Source organism: Heteronotia binoei, chromosome 20, assembly GCF_032191835.1.
Source record: "Heteronotia binoei isolate CCM8104 ecotype False Entrance Well chromosome 20, APGP_CSIRO_Hbin_v1, whole genome shotgun sequence".
NCBI lineage: Eukaryota > Metazoa > Chordata > Lepidosauria > Squamata > Gekkonidae > Heteronotia > Heteronotia binoei.
The window spans coordinates 19842495-19857109 of record NC_083242.1 but is presented as its reverse complement, the minus strand read 5'-3'; the positions used below and the strand labels follow the sequence as shown (position 1 = coordinate 19857109).

The following is a 14615-nucleotide window of genomic DNA, read 5'->3' as shown; positions in this document are numbered from 1 at the left end:
ACACATGGGTCTTGCCGCAGGCAACGGATCCGTACCTCGGAGTCTCTAATAGCTCGCCTAGAGTGCTTTTTGGCGCGCTTCCCACTCGCTCTGGGGAGCAGGCATCGACTGCGCATCCTGGAGCGAGGGGGAGGCGCCATTCCCACTCAGTTTCTTCCAGCCGCCACTGACACTCTATAGAGTTAAATATTAGGCAGAGGAGGCCAGCAGCGGGGAAGGCTGGGTGGGCGTGTGTGACTGCACAGATGACCACTCGAAGATCATCAGTTACAGGTAAGCAACCTGTTTATCTTCATCGTGGTCTCTGTGCAATCCCACACATGGGTGACTAGCCAGATAAAAGGTCACGGAGGTGGGTGCTGGCAAGAAAAAGAAAGTGTTAGTCACATCATATAACTAGTAGATAAAAGCGGATGCACTCACCAGTCACTTCAATGGAAGATAGACTTGAGGACCGCTTGACCGAAGGAGGCGTCTCGTCTCGCACGAACGTCCAAGGCATAATGGAGACGAAGACGTCGAGACCGCTCTGGTAGAGTGAGCCTTAAGGCCTTTGGGTAAGGGTTGCTTAGCCAACTCGTAACACAACTTGATGGCACTAGATACCCACTTAGATAGTCTCTGGATAGAAATTTTGTGCCCTCTGTGGGGATTGTCGTAGGCCACAAACAGGTTAGGGTCCTTACGAAACGGTTGTGTACGAGAGAGGTAAAAGGACAAAGCTCTTCTAACGTCGAGGGCGTGTAGAGCTCTTTGCCCAGGGTCCTTTGGATCAGGAAAAAACGTTGGCAACCAAGTGGATGTTGACAGATGAAAGTGTGACACAACTTTGGGAAGGAAGGAGGGGTCCGGTCTTAGGACCACCTTGTCCTTATGAAAAACTCTGTACGGAGCGTCATAGCAGAAGGCACACAGGTCACTGGCACGCTTGCCGGAGGTAAGGGCAACCAATAAGGCAGTCTTCCATGAAAGCAGATTGAGGTCCACTGTGGCCAGGGATTCAAACGGGGGTTTCATAAGATGCGAAAGCACTAACGACAAATTCCAAACTGGTACAAATGGTTTGATAGGAGGGTGAAGGTGCAACATGCCCTTTAGGAAAGATTTGGACAGCCTATGCGAAAAAACAGTCTGGCCATCAATAGGATCGTGGAAGGCAGAGATGGCCGAAAGGTGAACCTTCAAGGAAGAGTAACTGAGACCTGACCCTTGCAGGGACAGTAGGTATTCAAGGATCGAGTGCAGGGGTACAGACTCTGGGGGGAGATGCTGGGATGATGCAAAGGAACAGAAGCGCTTCCATTTGCACTGGTAAGAATGCCTGGTGGAAGGCTTTCTATCATTTAGTATGACCTCAGCTACTCCTGCAGATAGGAATGTGGACGAATCCTCCAAGCTGTGAGGGCCAGGGTTTGAGGGTTGTGGTGCAGCACCTGGCCGTGAGCTTGGGTCAGGAGATCGCTTGCTAGCAGGAGGCGGCGGTAAGTGTGGCAGGACATCTGGAGAAGTCTTGTGAACCAAGGTTGCTATCAGAATGCAGTCTGTGCCGTCCCGGGCAATCTTGAGCAGTGATCGAGTAATTACAGGGGTTGGTGGAAAAAGGTAATTTAGAGGTCCCCTCTAGGTGTGAAGGAAAGCATCGTTGCCTCTCCTGGTATAAAAGAGAGGGCATTTCGAATTGTCCTTTGAAGCAAAGACATCTATTTTGGGGGTTCCGAAACAAACAAAAATGCGATGCAGGTAGAGTGGATTGAGGGACCATTCGTGGTTGTCTATGCGAATTCTGCTGAGCGAGTCGGCCAGAACGTTCTCTGCTCCCCAGAGAGTCTCTGGGTAGAAATTTTGTGCCCTCTGTGAGGGTTACCGTAGGCCACAAACAGGCTAGGGTCCTTACGGAACTGTTGTGTAAGAGAGAGGTAAAAGGACAAAGCTCTTCTGACATCGAGGGCATGTAGAGCTCTTTGTCCAGGGTCCTTTGGATCAGGGAAGAACGTTGGTAACGATGTTGATGTTGATAAATGAAAGTGGGATACAACTTTGGGGAGGAAGGAGGGGTCCGGTCGAAGGACCACCTTATCCTTGTGAAAGACCGTGTAAGGAGCATCATGGCGGAAAGCACATAGGTCACTGGCCTGCTTGCCGGAAGTAAGGGCAACTAATAGAGCGGTCTTCCAGGACAGCAGATTGAGATGCACTGTGGCCATGGGTTCGAATGGGGGTTTCATAAGGTGAGAAAGCACTAACGACTAACTCCAAACTGGAACAAAAGGTTTGATAGGAGGATGAAGGTTCAACATGCCCTTTAAAAAGGATTTGGATAACTTATGCGAAAAAACCGTTTGGCCGTCGACAGGATCGTGGAAGGCCGAGATGGCAGAAAGATGAACTTTTAACGAGGAATAGCAGAGTCCTGATCTTTGTAGGGACAGTAGATATTCAAGGACTAATTGCAGAGGCACAGACTCTGGTTGTAGATACTGGGATGATGCAAAGGAACAGAAACGCTTCCATTTGCAGTGATAGGAGTGCCTGGTGGACGGCTTCCTTGCGTTAAGGATAACCTCAGCTACTCCTGCAGACAGGGAGGTGGACGGATTCTCCACGCTGTAAGGGCCAGAATCTGTGGGTTGTGGTGCAGCACTTGGCCGTTGGCTGGAGTCAGGAGATCGCCTGCTAGAGGAAGATGGCGGTAAGTGTGACAAGACATCTGCAGAAGTCTCGTGAAACACGGTTGCCGTGGCCACCATGGAGCAATGAGAATACAGTTCGTGCCATCTCGTGCAATCTTCAGTAACGCCCGCGCTATAAGGGGAATCGGAGGAAACAGATAGTGCAAGGGGCCTCTCTAAGTGTGCAGGAAAGCATCGTTGCCCCTTCTGGTGTAAAAGTGAGGGCATTTTGCATTGTTCTTCGAGACAAAAACATCTATCTTGGGCATTCCGAAGCACAGAAAGATGCGATGGAGATAGACCTGATTGATGGACCACTCGTGGTCATCTATCCGAACCCTGCTGAGAGAGTCGGCCAGAACATTCTCCACGCCTGGGAGATGAATGGCAGTCAGATAGTTGTGCTTGACACACCATTCCCAGAGCAATATGGCTATGCGGCACAGTCGAAGGGACCTGGTACCACCCTGTTTGTTTACATAGAACACTGTAGCCATATTGTTCGGGGAAATCTGGACGTGCCAACCCTTGATCGACGGAAGGAACGAATGGAGGGCCCTGTGCACAGCAATCAGTTCTAGGCAGTTTATGTGCATGGCCCTCTCGGACGGAGTCCAAAGCCCTCTGACAGTCTTGTCCTCTAAGTGGGCTCCCCATCCCCACTTGGAGGCGTCTGTGGTTACGGTAACCGACGGAGGAGGAGGAAGGAACGGCATCCCGGAAAGCAGGTTGTTTGGTACAGTCCACCAAGCAAGGGAGTGCAGAGCCCTCTGGGGGATGGTGAGAAGAGTGCTCTGTGGCTGCACGTGTGGATGGTAGGCACGAACAAACCAGAGTTGAAGGTGTCGCATACACAGCCTTGCAAAGCGGAGAACAGATGTGGTTGCGGCCATGAGGCCCAGGAGTCGTTGAATGATGAAGGCAGACTGGAGGGGGGTTTGCCGAACTGAGTTGGCTAGAGAAATTATGGTTTGCACACGGTCCTCTGGGAGGAAGGCAAGGTGAGGGGACGTACATAGACGCGCACCTATGAACTGCAAGTCCTGGGTCAGTGTGAGGTGTGATTTGGTGATATTCACACAGAGGCCCAGGGAGGCCAGCAGAGAGAGGGTTGTATCGAGGTTCCTCTTCAGTTGGTGCTGTGTTGGTGCAATCAGGAGCCAATAGTCTATGTACGGGAACACAGGGATGTTTCGGAGACGCAGGGCAGCCGCCACCACTGCCATGCATTTGGTGAACACTCTGGGTGTGGTGGAGAGTCCGAATGGCAGGGATTGGTATTGAAAGTGATCTTGACCTATGGCAAATCGAAGTTATTTCCGATGCTGAGGCCGGATGGTCACATGGAAGCATCCTGAAGATCTAAGGAAACCATCCAGGAACCCTTGGGAATCAGAGGAAGAATGGATTGCAGGGAGATCATTCTGAATTTCCTGTATGTTATATGCTCGTTCAGCTTCCGAAGATCTAGAATAGGACGCTTGCCTCCATCCCTCTTGGGCACCAGGAAATATCTCGAGTAGAACCCCGTCCCGCGGTATTGAAGAGGAACCGGTTCTATGGCATTTTTCTGGAGCAGGTCCAGAATCTCTTGTTGGAGGTGAGGGGAGGGTGGAGTAACGATAAAGTAACGATGGTGTAACGATGGTGGTGAGGTGGTGAAACGAACTCGATTGCATAGCCTAGGCGAACGATGGTGAGCACCCAGGAATCCGTGGTGATCGAGGTCCAAGCCGGGTAGAAAGGGAGAAGGCGTGTGCAGTAAAGAGGGTCCATTTGTGGAGCAGATAGGAGAGGAAAGTCAAAGAGACTGCTTGGATTGTTGTGCAGGCTTCTTTGTAGGTTGAGAGCGAGGCCGTTGCTGGAAGGGCTGCTTGTGTTGTGGAGGTTTCTTCCTCCAATAGTCAGGTTGCCTGGGGGAGCGCTGATGATGTTGGAAAGGTGGTCTCCAAGGTTTGGGCCTGTTGAATTGCTGAGAGGTTGGCTGGGAAACACCCAAGCGCTTAGCTCTCTTACGACCGTCATCGACGGAAGTAAGGACCTCATCTGTTGAGGCATGGAATAAGCCAAGGCCATCAAAAGGCAGATCTTTGATCTTCTGCTTGATATCAGGTTGCAGATTGATCGAAGCCAAGCATGACGGCGTAGAGCCACCGAGGCGGCGAAAACCTTTGATGAGCAGGATACAGCATGTCTCAGTGAGTTGATTTGCTGTTTCGAAACTCTTGATAACTCAGACACCAAGTTGGAAACAACCTTCTGGGAAGTCTCAGGTAAGGATGGAACATGAGGGGTAATCTGGTTAGCCAGGTTATAAGTGTATGCTGCGAAGTATGCTAGATAATTATTAAGTTTTGAATTAGTAGATGCAAGGCTGTAAATCTTGCGAGCCAAAGTGTCCAGCTTTCTGCCCTCACGATCAGGTGGAATTGGGTGTCAGGAAGGTTTGGACTTAGTGGCTGAATGAATGATAATCGAGTCGCGAGCCGGGTGGGAGGCTAAAAACTTGGATTCAGGAGCGTGGACCCTTATAAAGGGAGTCGAGACGTTTGGAGGTGGGTGGGATCGAAGCCGGTTTATCCCAGGACTCGCGTAAGCCCTCAAGGTGAACAGGTAACATGGGTAAAACAGAACCGGATGGGAAATCAACTTGAACGAGGTCATGGATGATATCAGAGACTTTAGGGGAATCAGAAGGTACAGGAATATTAAGGGCTTCAGCCATGGTGGTGATAAGGTTAAGGTATGCTTTGGAACTATCAGACGTGGAGAGCCGGGTAGGCTGGATGGAATCCGAAGCAGGAGAGACAGGGGGGTCTTCGGAGTCTGAGGGATCCGATGTGCCCATCTTGGATTGGGATTCTTCGGGTGGGGGCAACACTTGAGGCTTGGTAGGAGCAGAGGATGACTGATCTTTAGGAAGCTTCGGAGGAGTAGACTTCATAGGATGGGACGATGCAGTCGGGGCTACGGATACTGTGGCAGACGGTTTAGATAGGTCTCGGGTTCGAGATGATTCACTCGGGGTCGGTAGGTCTCACAGGTTCGAGGGGAGACATATTCCGGTAAGACTTGGGTACGGGACGGTTCACCGGGTCGATAGGTCTCACGGGTTCGATGGGAGACATAATCCGGGTCCTCATAAGGGTAGTATGGGGATGCATGACGGTACTGGTATCGGTGGTCAAAGGCCTGGGAGTGGTAACGGGGATAATCACGGAGGTTTCGGATTCGAGGGGTCGATACATCACGGCCAGGGTCGGCATCACGGTAACGGGATCTGCGGGGGCTCTGCTCTGACGGGGAGCGTGAGTAATGTTGGCGGATCCGATGTACATGAAAAGACGGTGACCGGGAAGGAGAGGAGTAGTCGTAATGATTTCAATAATAATCCTGGTACGGCGACGGGGAACGACGGCGCCGAATCGGAGAACGAGACTGGACCCATTGGGTAGAGACCTGCGTAGAAGACTCTCGATATAATGGAGAGACCGCAATGTCCCGAAAAGACCCAGGCTTGAATCTCGAGCGGGTCGTTCTTGGAGAAGGATCGGACTCTAGGATGTCATCCGGGACCTCGCTGTGGATTGAGGGAGAGCGGGATCCGATCGGGATAACCTCCACCGTAGGCGGAGAATGTGGCGTCAGCTGCGGCATATCCGATATGACGTCGGACGGAGCCGAGAGCTCAGCCGGGATGATCGGAACCGAAGCCATCGGAGTAGAAACCAAGGCCGAAGTAGATGGGATCGGATCGTGGGGCTTCTTCAGAGCCGAGGCCGATGCGGCTGGATTACGTGGCTTTGGCGAATCCAGATGACGCGATTTTGGATCCGACTTCGGCGAGCCCGAATGCCGAGACTTCTTCGAAGCCTTATGGCCCTCAGAGTGTTTGGACGGCCTCTTGTCGGACTTATGCTTTTTTGCAACATGCAAAGCAGCCGAATCTCCCGCTCGCTTTGGGGAAGGCGGCGAATCCGAGGTGGGCATAGGTCGAAGAGATTTCACCAGTAAGAAGCTCTGGAGTCTGGCTGCTCGATTTTTTCGCGCCTGTTTCCCGAAGCTGGCGCAATGGGGGCAGGTATCAACTCTATGCGATTCCCTCAGACAAAAAAGGCAATACGAATGCCCGTCAGAAGTAGGGATCTTCGACCCGCACTTCCGACACTTCTTAAACGTGAAGGGGAGGGGGGGTGGTAGAGGAGAGAAAGTAAGTGCAGAAATTGGGTTTTTGGGGTTTTTTTAATATTTTGTGGACGAAAAGGGAAAAGTGAAGAAGGATTCAAAGAATTTAAAGAAGAATACGATACCAACAGGAAAAGACAAGCCAAGAGAGAAGCGCAACAAGGTAGGTGTTGTCCGGGCGGCGGAAAGGAAGAAACTGAGTGGGAATGGCGCCTCCCCCTCACTCCAGGCATGCGCAGTTGGTGCCTGCTCCCCAGAGCGGGAGGGAACAGCGTCAAAAAGCGCTATAGGTGAGCTATTAGAACTCCGAGGTACGGATCCATTGCCTGGGGCAAGACCCATGTGCGGGACTGCACAGAGACCACGAAGATGATAAAGGAGCTCTGCAAAGAAGTGCAGAAGCTGCAGGCCAACTGACATGGCCAGAGGGAATAGGTGGTGAAAGAGGCTGGTGTGGGGGGGAGGAGTGGAGGAGATGCAGTAACCCAGCACTGGTCCTCAGTGGTAAGCTGGAGTGCACTTTGGGGGAAGAAATCAGCAAAAATCACCATACAAGTGCTCATCAAAAAGCATCTTGCTTCTATTTGGCATGAATGCACGTCTGATTGTGATTTCTCCGGATTCTGCCTTTTCATCACAGCCTCTCTATTCTGCACCCTACATTTCTTTTTTTTGATTTGCAGTGACAAATCATTTCTGAAAAATCTCTACTCAACAAGAGAGGGGGAGATGCAGTTTTTAAACTTCAGTACAGTGTCCTGTGAACCGAAAGCCTTATAAAGACAACCAAGACTCCCCTCTACCTGTGCTGCAGAGTGTGAGATGGGTGATCCACCCCTTCGGCCCCCTCCAGGTAGTCAATTTCTTCTGAGAGTTTGCTTTGCAGTTTTTCCACCTCCGTTAATTGCTCTTGCAGGTTCAAATATTCCCCTAAACTGGAATCCAGCTTTGGAAGGACAGCCAGCATTTCATCTCTGTTTTTAAACCAGTTGACCTATAAGACAAGTATTACATTAAGCTGAACAACCAGATTGAGTATTGAAAGAACTTTAGTGCTGTAATACAGGATTTATTTTATTGAGCCGGCTTGCGGGGAGGGGGGCATGGAAAATATAATGAAATAAAAAACAACAAATAAATAAATTGTCCACAGCTAAAAGGAAGGGAGATGTTATCTTTGTCTACATGGCAAGAAGGAAGTAAAACTGTTGGCATAGGGGAGGTGTGAGCATTTGGTGCTGACCAAGAAAGCTTGAGAAGTGCTTTTATGTCTGCCTGGGGCTGTTCCCAAAATAGGGGCTGCAGGGGACACAAAGATTAACTTTGGTTCTTAGCCAGGACAGAAACAACTTCCAGCCTAAGACCAAGCATCATTTTCATGACAGAAATAACTTCCAGACTGAGGCCAAGCATCATTTCCATCTCAGGTTTAGTGGCCAGCAGTGTTCCCTCTAAGCTGAGTTAGTGTGAGCGAGCACACAGTTTTTTAGCCTCTGGCTCACACATTTTTGTCTTAGCTCAAGACGAATGGCCCCAGAGCAAACTAATTTATGCAGCAGCTCTAATGCTGGTAGCTCACAAAGTAGAATTTTTGCTCACAAGACACCACAGCTTAAAGAGAGTACTGGGTGGGCAGATGTTCTGACTGACAGGGAGCAGGAAACACAAGCTAGTTTTCACAATGGTTTTGAACTGCGGCTCTGATTACATCGACATCTATGATGGTGAATTTCTAGAGCTAGAGCAAGAACATTTCAGCAACACTGCTTTCAGAAATACTCGCTACCAAAAGCAAAGTGCTAAGAGGACATGAGACAACATGCAACGCTCTTGTAGTTAAATTTTAAAAGACAGGTTTGCACTGTCCCGACATAAAAGAAATACTAAGCATATCACACATACCTTGATTTCAGCTACCCTGGAAGAGAAGAGGCTGCGGGTGATGTCTCTTTCCATCTCTCTTTTGCTCTGTTTGTTCTCTGCTTGCTGCCCGCCTCCACCATACACGGCTCCAGCAAACCCAGCTTCTCCTCCCGCAGTCCAGTCCACAAGTGGGTCATAAACAAAAGCTTCCAGCAGTGTCAAGAGGGTCTCTCGGCCACGCCGCATAATGTGCAGCACCTTTAAAAATACATATATGTCAAACACACCATTCAAGTTCCAAAACTACTGTAGCAAGTCCCAATTCTGAGCATTGGTACCCTTAGCTTTTAAGACAACAGAAGTGTTCCCCTCTAAGCTGAGTCAGTGTGAGCTAGCTCAGTTTCTTAGCCTCTGGCTCACACATTTTTGTCTTAGCTATAGCTATATGCTACATATATGCTATAGCTTGCAACTTTAATGCCAGTAGCTCGTAAAGAAGAATTTTTGCTCAAAGACTCCAAAGCTTAGAGAGTGTATTGCTTGATAGTACTATTTAAAACGTTTGTTGTATCCTGCTTTTCTGTACAACTAGGCCCTTCAAGACAGCAAACAATTAAAATGACAAAAAAATACATACACACAGACAGATATTCAAGTCAGGCAACGACAGATGAAACAGAGAAGTGTTCACTCAGTGGCAGAACATAACCATCAAGGAGGACAGATACTCTCTCCCCGCACACACACACACACACCCCGCCGAGGAGAGAATGCCACAATTTTGGTGCCACAACAAAGAAGGCTTCAAAGCAAACTACAGGATTTCTAGTAATCAGGAGCAGAAATAACTCTTGCCCTCCCCATATGTGCCTACAGCAGAAGACAAGAGTGGACACTTCCCAAATTGTTATGACATGTGGAAGGGGGGAAAGAGAAGAGCACACAAGGCAGAATATATCCTGTGGCTTACTTGTTCACAGGAAAGCCTGAAAACCCCTTCCACTCCTGTCACTCCAAAGGCTGTTTCAATGTTTTGTGTCATCCGAAATGGAACTTTCTCTGGCACCCGAAGGCTTTTCCCTGCAAGGGTAAAAATTCAGCTCCAACATGGCATCCAACCTCATTGACTTTAGACACAGCATATAAATGTACCTTTTTTTTCTTTCCCTCTTACCTTTTTCGAAGCAAACATTATAATCTATGTGAACAACTTCTCCAGTAGTCATATCAATAAGAACATTATCCAGATGTCTGTCTCCAAGACCAATTATGTATCCAACCATAGACATAACTGCAGTGGACCTTGCATAAGACTTGAGAAAAAAAAAAGAATTTTTGTCAAGTTTTATCCCCACCATACACAAGTTTAAAAATATATAATCTCATTTATGGGAGGCCTTTACCTACCTGTGTAACTCTCCACCACTCATCAGGGGTAGTACAAGAGGACCAAAGTTCTTTAGCTAGAAGATTTGGTGGAGTGGTTTCCATCAACTCTTCCAAGACAGATTTCATGACGTTCAGAGGCCAGTCTCGACGAGACACATCCAGGCTAAGTCCAACTGCCTTCAAAGCTGGTCCTATTTTACTGTAGTACAGTTCACTGGGTCTCGGAACGATCCCTGGATTTTGAGGAGTCTGGTAAGAATCCTGGGCCTAGAAAATACATTTTATTACTGTTTACATAGTTAGCAAAGACCTATGCTAATACAGTCCTCATTGGAATTATTATCCCATATAGTTACATCTTGGCTGGACAGTGATTTTCAGTGTATAAACAAACAAACCGACCTTCTGTATTACCCATATTTCCTATTTCTATATCCCATTCAGAACAGTTTAAACAGAATTACCCAAACATATTGTGGAAAAGTACTTCTTTCAGATAATTCAAGATCCCTTTGAAACATAATCAATTTGGCCTGGGGGGAAAAATTACTCCATCTAAAATGGGATTCTAAAAAATGGCTACTTGGGGCTATTTCTGGATCTCTTTTCTCTCTCCCCAATTTTGAAGTGTCTTGTATTGCACTAAGGACTACAGTGGCAGCTTTTGCTTTCCCTTCCTTGTGCTGCTCACTGAGAGCACCACCAACAAACAGCAGGGCTCTTTGCACCTCAAGCTTCCAGCAGCCAGAACCCTTTTTCTGCTCTGAATGTATCTATTCTCTGGAGCCTCAACTTAGGCAATGAAGTGGGGGGGGGGGGGGACAAATGATGCACGCACACCCTCCTGGAACAAGGCACAAAGGTCATCTAGAACCATGTCTTTTTCAGTTTGATGTAATGGTTAAGTGCACCGAGTCTTATCTAGGAGAAATGGGTTTGATTCCCCACTCCTCCACTTGCAGCTGCTGGAATGGCTTTGGGTCAGCCATAGCACTTGCAGAGTTGTCCTTGAAAGGCAGCTTCTGTGAGAGCTCTCTCAGCCCCACCCACCTCACAGGGTGTCTGTTGTTGGGGTGGGGGGGGGAGGTAAAGGAGATTGTGACCGCTCTGAGACTCTAGAGTATAGGGCAGAATATCAATCCAATATCATCATCATCATCTCCCACTTCTCCATCTCCTCCTCCTCAGCATGGCTCTCAGAGGGAGAGAATTCACAGCAAAAGGAAGGCTGCTGTTTCTTTGAAACATCAGAATGTTTGTTTTCTCTGTCAAGCATGTCAAAGGCAGCCGCCACCCAATGAAGAAACCATATTGCATAAAGAACATAAGAGAAGCCATGTTAGATCAGGCCAATGGCCCATCCAGTCCAACACTCTGTGTCACACAGTGGCCAAAATAGTGGCTAATAGCCACTGATGGACCTCTGCTCCATATTTTTATCTAATCCCCTCTTGAAGGTGGCTATGCTTGTGGCCACTACCACCTCCTGTGGCAGTGAATTCCACATGTTAATCACCCTTTGGGTGAAGAAGTACTTCCTTTTATCCGTTTTAACCTGTCTGCTCAGCAATTTCATCGAATGCCCATGAGTTCTTGTATTGTGAGAAAGGGAGAAAAGGACTTCTTTCTCTACTTTCTCCATCCCATGCATTATCTTGTAAACCTCTATCATGTCACCCCGCAGTTGACGTTTCTCCAAGCTAAAGAGTCCCAAGCATTTCAACCTTTCTTCATAGGGAAAGTGTTCCAGCCCTTTAATCATTCTAGTTGCCCTTTTCTGGACTTTCTCCAATGTTATAATATCCTTTTTGAGGTGCGGTGACCAGACCTGCACACAGTACTCCAAATGAGACCGCACCATCGATTTATACAGGGGCATTATGATACTGGCTGATTTGTTTTCAATTCCCTTCCTAATAATTCCCAGCATGGTGTTGGCCTTTCTTATTGCAAACGCACACTGTCTTGACATTTTCAGTGAGTTATCTACCACGACCCCAAGATCTCTCTCTGGGTCAGTCTCTGCCAGTTCACACCACATCAACTTGTATTTGTAGCTGGGATTCTTGGCCCCAATGTGCCATACTTTGCACTTGGCCACATTAAACCGCATCTGCCACGTTGACGCCCACTCACCCAGCCACAACAGATACCTTTGGAGTTCCTCTCTGGTTCTCACCACCCTGAACAATTTAGTGTCATCCACAAACTTGGCCACTTCACTGCTCACTCCCAACTCTAAATCATTTATGAACAAGTTAAAGAGCATGGGACCCAGTACCAAGCCCTGCGGCACCCCCCACTGCTTACCGTCCTCCACTGCGAAGACTGCCCATTTATACTCACTCTCTGCTTCCTATTACTCAGCCAGTTTTTGATCCACAAGAGGACCTGTCCTTTTACTCCATGACTCTCAAGCTTTTTAAGGAGCTTTTGATGAGGAACTTTATCAAAAGCTTTCTGGAAGTCAAGGTAAACAACATCTATCGGGTCTCCTTTATCCACATGTTTGTTCACCCCCTCAAAGAAATGTAACAGGCTAGTGAGGCAAGATCTTCCCTTACAGAACCCATGCTGAGTCTTCCTCAATAACCCATGTTCATCAATGTGCCTACTCATCCTGTCCTTGATAATGGTTTCTACCAACTTTCCCAGTATTGAAGTCAGACTGACTGGCCTGTAATTTCCCGGATCTTCTCTAGAACCCTTTTTAAAGATGGGGGTGACATTTGCTACCTTCCAGTCCTCAGGAACAGAGGCAGATTTCAATGAAAGATTACAGATTTTTGTTAGAAGATCCACAAGTTCAACTCTGAGTTCTTTCAGAACTCTCGGATGTATGCCAAAATTAGTGGTTCTGGGGCAGCCAAAAAGTTCTCATCTTCCACAGTGAAGACGGAGGTAAAAAATGCATTCAGCTTCTCAGCCATTTCCCTATCCTCCTTCAGTAATCCTTTTACCCCATGGTCATGCAAGGGCCCCACTGCCTCCCTAGCTGGTTTCCTACTTCTAATGTATTTGAAGAAATTTTTATTGTTGGTCTTTATATTTTTTGCAATATGCTCCTCATAGTCCCTTTTTGCCTGCCTGATCACAGTCTTGCATTTGATTTGCCACAGCCTGTGTTCCCTTTTATTAATCTCACTTGGACTGGTTTTCCACCGCTTAAAGGAGTCCTTCTTGCCTTTTACAGCTTCGATTACTTTGTTCGTTAACCATGCAGGTCTTTTCTTATGCCTGTTTGTGCCTTTCCTAACTTGTGGTATGTATTTTATCTGAGTTTCTAGGATTATAGTTTTAAATAGACTCCAAGCTTCCCCAAGGGTTTTGACCATATTTCCCTTTCCTTTCAGTTTCCTCCTCACATGCCTCCTCATCTCAGAGAATTTACCCCTTTTAAAGTTAAACGTGGTTGTGGCGGTCTTTCTGGGCAAAAACTGGTTTCCTACCTGTAACTGATGATCTTCGAGTGGTCATCTGTGCAGTCACACCAATGGGAGAGGCGCCGGCACCGATCACGATCGGTAACTTCAAAGCCGCGGATTTCCGCGCCCTCATCCCGGTGCGCATGCACAGGCACCCCCTCCTCTGCGCATGCCCAACGGGACAGGAGTGGACATCCCGCCAGTTCCTTCTGACCGCTGCAGGAGCCCTGGAGACGGACCCGCAGCAGTGGGGAAGGTGGGCGGGTAGTGTGACTGCATAGATGACCACTCGAAGATCATCAGTTACAGGTAGGAAACCTGTTTATCTTCTTCGTGGTCTCTGTGCATCACACCAATGGGAGAATAGCAAGCTCACCGCATACCTGGAGGAGGGTTGCGTGGTCCGTCAATAGGCAAGCGACTGCAGAACTGCACTGCCCACCGACGAACTCTGTCTCCACTGGAGGTCCAACGCATAGTGCTTGATGAACGTATGCGGGGAGGACCAGGTAGCTGCTTTGCAAATGTCTTGCAAGGGTACCCCTTTCATGAATGCAGCTGAGGTGGCCATTGCCCTCGTGGAGTGAGCTCTGATAGGCCCCGGCAGAGGTCACTTTCGTAGCAAGTAGCACAACTTAATTGTCTCTGTCAACCACTTGGAGAGTCTCTGAGAGGAGATCCTCCTCCCCATAGAGTTCGTGGCATATGAGACAAAGAGCCTAGAATCCTTGCGCACAGGTCTAACCCTGTGCAGATAGAAGGAGAGTGCCCGTTTCACGTCAAGGGCGTGAAGGCGGCTTTCCGAATCCGAAGTCGGGTTCGGGAAATAGACTGGCAGATAAATTTCTCTGTTCAGGTGGAAGGCAGACACCACCTTCGGCAGGAGGGTCACATCTGGTCGCAGGCGCACCCCTTCTGGACTGATCTGTAGATAGGGGTGGTCGCAACGCAAAGCCGTCAGTTCTCCCACCCGACGTGCTGAGGTGATGGCCACCAGGAATGCCGCTTTCCAAGAAAGCAGCTGCAGGGAGCACGTGGCCATAGGCTCAAAGGGTTTTCCCACGAGAGCCTCTAATACCCCCGG

General features: G+C 48.5%; 1 protein-coding gene across 1 annotated transcript in view; it reads right to left on the bottom strand.

The window, feature by feature from the left end:
* Positions 1-14615, bottom strand: part of SMG1 (SMG1 nonsense mediated mRNA decay associated PI3K related kinase) — a 152280-nt gene that overhangs the window by 28047 nt on the left and 109618 nt on the right. The window contains exons 42-46 of the mRNA XM_060260786.1: positions 10125-10373; positions 9892-10030; positions 9688-9797; positions 8757-8975; positions 7658-7848 (exon numbers count right to left, since the gene is read on the bottom strand). Of these exons, the coding sequence (XP_060116769.1) occupies positions 7658-7848; positions 8757-8975; positions 9688-9797; positions 9892-10030; positions 10125-10373 (908 nt within the window). The remainder of the gene's footprint in view (positions 1-7657; positions 7849-8756; positions 8976-9687; positions 9798-9891; positions 10031-10124; positions 10374-14615) is intronic.